The sequence below is a fragment of the Pundamilia nyererei genome, unplaced genomic scaffold (assembly GCF_000239375.1).
Source record: "Pundamilia nyererei isolate P.nyererei 1_Seehausen unplaced genomic scaffold, PunNye1.0 scaffold00113, whole genome shotgun sequence".
In the NCBI taxonomy this organism is placed as follows: Eukaryota; Metazoa; Chordata; class Actinopteri; order Cichliformes; family Cichlidae; genus Pundamilia; species Pundamilia nyererei.
Window position 1 is genome coordinate 2,116,402 of NW_005187514.1, and position 9,892 is coordinate 2,126,293.

Sequence of the window (9,892 nt, forward strand, 5' to 3'; positions counted from 1 at the left end):
ATGTCAGCCTGCACAATTTCACGCAAATTAGATCATCACTGCCAGTAAATGCAGCTATAAGGTTTTTCTACTGTATGATCTTTTCTCATATAGAATACTGTTGCACTAATTGGTCCATGGTAAGTATTACTAGTTTAGAACCAGCAGAAACATCTTAACGCTTTTTCCCCACCCATTATCGTCTCATACTTCAAAAATACAATAGCTTAAGTTTGAAATGTAAAAAATAAATAAATGAATACATTTGCTTGTCCTATTTATAAGAACCAACATGGACTTGCTCCACCCTCATTGAGTTAAAATTGAATATCAGAATTCTTAACTCTTAATATCAATATTAAGAGTAACCAGAGCCTCTAGCAAAGGCCTCTTAGACATATAATATGTAGCAATCAGGTGTTAACAGTTAAAGGTAGTGAGATTTGGAATAATATGCCAGCTGTAATAAGAGAATTTACAATCTTTCATCACACACATCTCAAATGATGGCTACAGAGAAATCAGATCTGTGATCAGTCATTTTATGCTAATATGTCATATTTGATGTTTTATGCTTTCATATGTATTTGTTGTCCTGCACTGTTTTATTGTATTGTTCTTTGTACTGTGGATTTTATTGTTGTAATTTTATGTGTTCTTGTCTGATGGGGTGTTTTGTTTGTTTTTGACTTGCCAGGGACTACAGGAGAAAAACAGGCCTCTGGCTAATTCTGGAATATTTACAGTGATATGTTTATTAATATACTCTGTCCCTTTTAAATAAATAAATTAAAATGCCAAAGCATCTTAGTCAGATTAAAATCCGGACTTTGACAAGCTACTCCAAAATCTTTTTTTTTCTTTTTTAATGTAGCCATTCAGAGGTGTTTCAGATCACTGTTCTTTCTGTCCATAACTCAAGTGGATCCCATCAGGGACAAACTGGTGGCTGGATATTCTCCTTCAGGTTTAACGTTCTTTTAAGAAATGCTGTGTTAGTTTTAACACAAGATATATAAGGGCCACAAACTTGTAATGTATTCTTCTGTCTTGTAAGTCCACAGAAAAATTCCCCAAAAGTATGAGGTAACTTCAGTTAACATCTCAGCTTTTGATCACTGAATTGTGAAGCCCTAGTGCTGATCTGCTTATTGGTGCCTTGGCTAGATTCCCCCGCCTGTTCTTTGATTGGATACCACTCCATCCAGCACCCTCTGTTAACCAATTTTTGCTGTTCTTCGCTGGTTATTATCTCTGCCCCAGTGACTTTAGAGTCTGGGATTTCACAGTAGCACAGTTCTCCCCTTTACAAAAGCTTCCGGTCCCCTCTGATGAATTTCAAGGGACCCTCAGAGTCTTTCTGTAAAGGACTATGACATTAACATAACCATTAAGCTCCTTGTAGGTGCTCTTTGCTGACCGTTAATGGCATCCTGCAGATGGCTGAGATTCATAGGTTTACTATTGATAATATTGATCTGTCCACCACTCTACCTTTCTTGAACACCAAGGACCTTTATTATTCCAGCAAAAAATTCATTTTTGCCAATCCCATCCGTCTGTTCAGACCCTAAAGAATCCATTCAGCTGCAGGACCTTTGAAAATCCTCACATTTATCTTGCAACCCATTGAAGGACCAGAGGTCTTTGTAAACCACTTACCTACAATATGACAAAGGTTTATAATATGACAATCTAGGAATCTTTGGCTACCACATAATGTTTCAGCCTCTGGGGGCAAAGGTCAGGGATTCAGGGCTTCCCGTGCCATGTTCATGCTGAAAAGCAGTCTTCATAAATGAATTACCCAATACATACTGAAAATACAACATATCAGATGTTTAAACTCAGAAACTTGATTTGTATTTAGTAATAAATGCTCATTTTGAATGTGACACCGGCAAAATGTTTTTTAAAGACTTGGGGGAGGGTCACAAATGAAACACACCCGGTGAACCAACTCAAAATTAATTTAGTTAATTTGCAAATGGTAAGTTACAAAGAGCATCCCAGAGAGGCTGAATGTTTCACAAGTGTGTTAAATTAAGCATCATTTTTCAAAAAACAAAACATTTCACATTTTTTCACTACTCTTAGTTAAAATTGGGCTTTTTGCAAATCAGTGCAACAGTTTGTTTTTTTCTTATTCATATGCTGCTCGAAAAACAAACAAACAAGAAAAATTTGTAGCAGAGTGTAAATGAAACAGATCTTAAACACGACCCAGGATTTTAAAGATTAATGCTAATATTTGGTCATTTAAAAATCCCAAAACAAGACACAAAAATAAACAGAATGCTCTGATTTGTTAAACTGAATTATTAAATTTTTTGTTTACACCCTGCTTGAATCAGCTGATTGTTGTTTGTGGTACTGCCAACAGGGAAGCTGCAGTTATTTGCAACGACAACACTCATAGCATGGTTGAAGTGTGCTTTCCGTCTCTTCTTTACTTTTCAAATTTTCATTTATTGGCCATTATACCATCAGATAATATGAGCCCATCAATACATCAGTCTGGCTCTAATCAGTAGTGCTAAAGTAAAAAAAAAAAAAAAAAGTAAGCTCAAATACGCTAACTCCTCAATAGAGCTAAGGGAAACATGCCTATGTTACATCTAAACTGGACTATTGTAATACACTTTAAAGCCTTAGATGGTCTCACACCTTCATATGTCTTCGACGTGCAGCATTCAAATACTCCCTCATCATTAAGGTCTCCTTCTCAATCTTTTCTGATCACTGTTTAGTTATTTGTTTACTCTTTTTCTTTTTTGTCTAATGCGCTTTAGTTTTAAATGTGCTATGGGAAAAAATTTTTTTTACAGCATTTATTTTAGAAAAATTGCCCAACAATATTTCTATTGTGCAATCCAAGTTCGATAAGTCAGATGTGATTTTTGACATCACACAATGAATATTAAAATCAATGCTAAAAAAAAAAATAGTACATGTAAGTGTTGTTTGTAATGCAGAGGTGAGTGAGCTGACCTGCTGATTTTGACCCATTCAGGTGGAACAATGGATGAAACTGAGTTCTTCACCTCAATCAGAAACTGAGGAGAGAGGAGAAAGAGGAGGAGAACTGATAAATAAGACCAGAGAAGACAGGGAAAATAATGTGTCACTCTTGATTAAAACTGGCAACCAGACACAAAAACACAGACATCAGACCATCACTGTTGCTGAGTCTTCCACCCAAATGGCCATCAATCCTCCCACCTTTCTTTCACTTCCAGCAACACACACACACACACACACACACACACCTCCTGTCCAGAAACGGTCGTATATTCGAGCGCGGGGGCCTTTAGTATCAGACGGATGTCTTTGCGGTGGTCTTGAATCTCACGGAGGACAGTTTGGATTTGCTCCATTCTTTCCTGCAGCACTGGGAATCCAGACAGATCTGAGAATAGCTCCGTCTTGTTCCCTGACCTGCACAAATACACAGTCCAAATGTGACTGTTACTGGTAATATATCGCAGCGCATTTTCTAAGAGATGAGCCTGTGGTCAGCTTGACCTTTCAATAATGAAAACTGAGGAAAAGAATTATCCATGTGACACTAGGAGGCCTTTTCCTCTCTCATACTGTATGCCAACTATTGGTCATACATTTATGGAGTGACAGCAGGCATCTCCCACTGTGCCATATCTTACATTTGTCAGCCCAGTTTTATGATGCTGTGTTGTTTTTCTGATTGCACCGTTGAGAATTCATTTTCTCTTTAACAGATATATATTTTTTGCATTTAAGTAGAATATAATAACCCAACACACATTAAAGCAATCTAAATTATGCTTCTGTCAGTGCCACACCTGTGCTGCTGGATACTTACTTGGCTGCCTTTTCATTGAGCACCTTTAGGAAGCTTTGGGCTGGAATCAGCTGGTCTGGAGTGTCCAACAGAAGGCTTCGAAGTAGCCCTGAGCTGATCTGGGAACGCATGGCTGGTAGCAAAGTCTGCAGTTCCAGCCCCAGGCGAGAAAGATTGCTAGTAATGAGGTAAAATTCCTGAGTAGAAGACTGGAAAGATGTGCAAAAAAAAAAAAAAAACAAGCAAAAACATTACTAAGTATATACCAAAGTGGCTAAAAAACTATTTAAAATTGGTCCTTTGCCAAGTTGTGTTTGTTGCATGGATGCAATATTGGTTTATCACTTGAGTTGGGTGGGTTTTTTTCTATCTTTAGGGGGTTAGGGTTAATAAATATTCTTCATAAAATGGTCAGGTTTAAGGATTGGAATCAAAATGAGTGAAAAAGCAACCCGTGATCAAAGTACAAATTTTAAAAGACCTTCAGAAACTCTGGGGACCTATTACTCAAGACCACTATCAAAAAACCAGCCTGGCTCTTTGGAAGCAAATATAAAGAAACCACTCGTGACTCAAGACTTTTGCACAGTACTGTATATTCATGTTTGTAAGTGTGTTGTATTATCAGGGTACTCTGTAAGGCAGGGAGATTACATCATTAAATCTTATCCGCGCTGGCCAGCAGCCGAGCTTAAAGAATAGTCATATATTACATCCAAAGGCTGTGAGAAAACACCACTCACTACAAGCAGCACCGACTGCACGTCTTCACAACAAAGCATCAAGAAAATAAAACACTACCCTTCAATATGCATCATACTATATTTGCTGTATTACACAATAAAAAAATAGAAATGTAGATACAGGACTTGGCTGGTGCTATTTAGCATCTATTAAGAAGCAAATGATACATTTTATTATCTGTAAACGGCAGCTGTCTTGGGAATCACTGATAATCCACAGTATAGAAAACAAAGCAGCCTATAATCAATAACTTCTTATATTTCTTCAAGATCAGTGTTGCGTCTTTAAAAATAAAAGTGCCAATCATTTCAGACTAAATAGAATTAATGAGTAATCAATCAGTTATAATGTAGATTATACTGACCTTCTATTGCCATTAGCAATGTTACTGTATAGTACCAAGTCTTGACCCTCGGGTTAATGAGAGGTCACAGTGACAGTGGTTTATGGTATTAATCACATGCTGCAGTTTTAATGCTCCTGCCCCCGTGTTGCTCTTTTATGGACCCAAACAGGCAGCTACTAGAGGCCACAGGCATGCCCTCTCTCCCATTATGTCAGTGGAGCCGTGGAGACACAAGCCATTAAACACAGGCCCATTTATCTACAGATGGGCAAAATGACAATTAAGGCCCCTCTGTGTGTCTGCTGCGTGTGTGTGTGTATGCGTGGGTGTTTGAGTGTATGTGTGCGTTAAATGACATTTGATCATTTTCTTTCAGCAACAGATGAAGGAATCCAAAAGCTGAACATGAAACAAGACATCAAGCTCAGAAACAAAGTGTCTTTTTTCATTATTGCAAACACACGCACACACGCACACACACACACACACACAGAAGATGAAGCCTTCTGACATTTCAAAAATGGGTCAGATGGGAAATGAGACTGTGTCAAACAATCAGGTAAGCGCCACACAGGAGGCTGCTCCCTGCTGTTAATCAAGCGTGCCATAAAAAGAGAGAGCGAAACAGAGAAAATGTCAGTGAAAGAAAGAAGAAAATCTTCTTGCCTTTCATTTCTATGCAAACCAACGAGAGGAATTATTTCACAAATGTTGTCCCCCTGCCGTTAGAGCTGGAGGATTATTGCAAAAATTATGATCCGAGTTGTCTTGTTCAGTATAAAGATGATTATTTAACGATGCTAATTTTAAAACTATCATCCATTTATTAAACCCGCCTGTTCTCGTATCTTACAGGATTCGATAACAATGCCACAAAAATTGTGATAAAATATAATAAACATTATCCAAGTTATTTATTTGTGTTCTTTTACCTTTTTGTGATATATGCTGCAGATGCCTCGCTCCAAGTCTGGCAGACGTGACAGCAGGGATCGAATGGAATTTAGAGTCAGCGAGTCCGACTCCAGGATTTCCTGCACTGCATCCTGCCTCTCGGATATAGACCTGCAGTTTCATGAAAGAAAAGGTAAGAAAGAAAGAAAAGACTTGCAGAAATTAAGAAGATAGCAAGGATAAGAAAGAGTTGAAAGAAATGTAAATGTTCTCATCAGGCTCATCATCACCAAAAGAAACGTGTCATTTGGAAAGCTGAATCAGTTCTGATTGAGATAAATGGGTTTCCTTAAAGTTGATTTACACATGAAACAAATAAGCGCCAAAGTGTCCCTGATTAGTTTCTATGTAGATTCACACTTGCGCCTTACGTCTAAAAATGTGTCAAATTTTCAAGAACATTCAAAGCAAACAAAGGTGACCAAATGTTTAAAAGATGAAAGTATTCATAGAAAACGTTAATCCAATACCCAAATCACCAACTTAACACTGACTGCAACCTGTACTACTGCACCAAGAACTGCAGTCGCAGTTCTTTAACGTGTAAAGTCACTTTAAATAACTGAAGACTGAAGAGCGCTCAGCTGAAGACATCTACGTGGCCTAAATAAAATCCCTCGACTGCACAAACCAGCACTCATGAAGGTACAGCTGCTTGTAGCTTCATTTCCCCAGTGACCTTACAAGACCTTTGACCTCTGTAGATGTGGTTGACGCTAAGAAGATTAAGATATGCTTATTAAATTTAAACATTTGGAAAATGAAAAATTCTGCATTTGGGCCAGGTGAACTACTAAAGCTATGGATTTAACGACATGATGAAAATCACTGAAACAGTTTTGTTTATAAAATGCAGAAAAAGCCTCATATTAAAGTCCTCTATGAAATGCTTTTTAGTCCACAGTAAGGCCTTTCTGTAAGCGTAAGCATCCAGAAAAAAATGGACTGAAAAAGCAGATCAAAAGAAGCTTAGTGATGTAATAAATCGGACATCACAGATCACACTATTGTGCGAGTGTGTACGTGCACATGCCCACAAGTGTCTGTTCAATGCGCTGCTGTGCTCTGTATCTTGGAATTAATGTACCTGGGAGTAATCTGGGTTTTATTCATGTTGAAAGTCTCTAGAGGAGCTATCTGTATAATCTGAAAGCAGTGCTCTATCCACAGCAATAATCCCTGCCCAGTGGCAGAGGGAGGGCCACACACAGAGAAAATGTTCACACACTTAAAAACACTACAGAGAACTGGAGAGGTACTGCTGTGTGTCCTCAGCAGTGCTTTTATTTAAGGAAGTCACCTCCAAAACATATTTGTATGTATTTTCACACCACAGTCTCTCTAAAAAGAGAAACAGCTGCTCTGCCATATATCCTCCCAAACAACACTTACATATTTATATGTGAGAGCAGCTATTTTATTCAAAATAAATAAATAAATGAAAATGTGGAGCTGGTTATAATTTTCATCACAGCCGTGAGTCCTGGACTGGGATGCAGGCCGCCAAGCAAACATTAATATTATTAACAAAGGCCTGCCTCACACATCCATTCCACCCTGTGTGTTCACTATGCACCCCAGCTAGGTGAAGGAATTGACCTTTTCTAGGAGCTGTCCTGCTACTGTGATGGGGCTAGTGTGCTTCATCCTAATCCTCATGATCTTTATTTTGCCTTTGTTGACAGTGAGACCTATTCCTGCTGATGTTGATGCCAGGTGTGCAGTTATCGCCTACATCTGGCCAGGTCATCACCCAAGTCGAGATCATCCAGTTGTGCCCACAATGTCCATAAATGCCATTCCATTTTCCTTGCATAGACGTTCTCCACTACATCACCAGAATGAAAAGTACAGCAAAAGGTGAGAGCAGATGCTCCTGACAAACACCGGTCCTGGCACTGAGGTGCTCCAACAGCTGTTCCTTACGTATGAGTCTGGAGGACATTTCCTAGTAAGTGCAACCTATTAACTCTTTTAACTCTATTACCAGCTTTAAAACCTACTGGGAATAACCCTTGGCACTTTTTTCAAAACTATTTTAAAAATAGGGCAGCACTGTTGCCGCACAGCAAGAAGCTCCTGAGTTCAATTCCATCAGGCCGGAGTCTTTCTTACTGGGGTCATGTCTTTCTGCATGTTCTCCCCATGTTTGCATGGGTTCCCTCCGGGTACTCCGGCCTCCTCCCACCGTCCAAAGCAGTTTGCAGGGATAGGTTAATTGATCAATCTAAATTGCAAGTGGGAGTGAATGTGAGCGCGAATGGTTGTCTCTGTGTGTTAGCCCTGCGACAGACTGAAAAGGATAAGCAGAAGCGAATAGATGGATGGATGGATACTTTAAAATATTTCAGGCTTGTTTATAAAACAAAATAAGTGGATGTGCATTAGAAGTTTGAGGGTGGTCTCCGCCCGTGCAGTGACTCTTGGAACCTGGAAACTACTCTAATAGTTGTCAAACCAAATCTTTATTGATATACAATGAAAAAACGCGTCATCAAGCGTACATGGGAGGTTGTTAAATGTCAGGGTAGCATTAATGGGGGAAAGAGCTCAGGAGATTCAAGATTCAAGACCCGTTCGTCACGTGTCATGTAATCCTCAAGAGGAAAATCATATATTTTTGGGGGGGAGATGCAAATGTGCCTGAAAATCTCACATCTATCTCATGTCAGGTAATTAAAACCAAACTTCTGAGATGATTACATACTATTATATATCATTCTTTGTTAAATCCAATAAGGAAATTTACTGCCAGCATTTAACCCATCCTAATATGTGAAACAGTGAGCAGCCTGTGTGCAATGCCCAGGGACCGATTCTAGCTGTAAGCCTGTGTCCTGGCCAGAGACACAGAGACAGAAAAATTAACCCAGCATGTGTCTGATGGCAGGATAAACTGGAGCTACTGGAGGAAACACACAGAACAATTGGAGAAATGTGAAGCCTGTGACCCCTCTTGGTGTGTGGCAACAGTATTAACCACTGAGCCACAGTGCCTGAAAATGATTATCACAGGCATCGTTCTAATATGAGCCAGTTATCACATGTGACATGAAAGTGGCATTAGTGCTGCCTCAGAGTCCTTCACTGTGGTTCTGTGATCCAGAGAGCCTCACAACGCAGACCAAGCTGCATGGAAATAAAGTTTGAAGCACTGAAAAACTAAATGATAAGAACGGACACTGAAGCTGAATCGGTATTGACAATCATCCATCACGTGTCAGAGTGTATTCTATACTCACTGCAGGTCTGTAAGGGGCTGGCTCACCCACTTCCTCATTAGTCTCCTTCCAAACGGAGTGCGAGTGTGGTCCAACACCCACAACAGACTTCCTTTCACACTACCATCTGTCTGTGATGGAAAGAGCACACATAAAAAAGCTTAAATGTACGTTAATGGTTGCCAACATATTCTAAGAAAAAAAAAATAGTAAGGAGAAGGAAATATGAGGTGAACAAATGGTGTAAGCCACTAGCAGACATGGTAGGAGGCTTGAGCTGATCTTGAACTCCATATGTGACACGTGACGCAAATGCCGTAGCAGCAGAGTCATGCTGAACCTTTGAGTCGTCACCCACACACAAGTAAACCGAACGAGACTTTTTTTTAATGGCAGAAATGTCAGTTTAACTTAACTATCCATTCATTTTTTTTACAGTTTGTGTAACTATAACTGACTGTAGATCTTTAAATTTCTAACAACAATCTCAATAGCCTTAAAAAGATTTTTCCGTCGTTAAATCTGGGAGGTATCAACACACCTGCCAGATGACCATGTGCAGCTGTGATTAAAGCTCAGAGTAACAAAAAGGTTGATTCAAGTAAAGCAACACAGAAGAGCTAACTCTTCAGACCAGGACTCCACAGTCTATTTACACCTACAGGCCAGTGGACACTCTTTCAATGATGAGGATGTACACATCCTGGACAGGGAGGAACGCTGGTTTGAGTTCTTATATCAACTTCCACTTGCAGTTACACCTTGGATCTCAAACTTGAGTGAACAGCAAAGATCCGTTTATTTTTTTCTTTTTTGTTGTTTTTGTGT

The 9,892-nt window shown here is 39.3% G+C and overlaps 1 protein-coding gene across 1 annotated transcript in view; it reads right to left on the reverse strand.

Annotated features, from left to right (window-relative positions):
- msh3 (mutS homolog 3 (E. coli)) overlaps nucleotides 1-9,892 on the reverse strand; it is a 52,952-nt gene that overhangs the window by 30,525 nt on the left and 12,535 nt on the right. The window contains exons 12-16 of the mRNA XM_013913055.1: nucleotides 9,086-9,195; nucleotides 5,822-5,954; nucleotides 3,821-4,008; nucleotides 3,249-3,417; nucleotides 2,971-3,035 (exon numbers count right to left, since the gene is read on the reverse strand). Of these exons, the coding sequence (XP_013768509.1) occupies nucleotides 2,971-3,035; nucleotides 3,249-3,417; nucleotides 3,821-4,008; nucleotides 5,822-5,954; nucleotides 9,086-9,195 (665 nt within the window). The remainder of the gene's footprint in view (nucleotides 1-2,970; nucleotides 3,036-3,248; nucleotides 3,418-3,820; nucleotides 4,009-5,821; nucleotides 5,955-9,085; nucleotides 9,196-9,892) is intronic.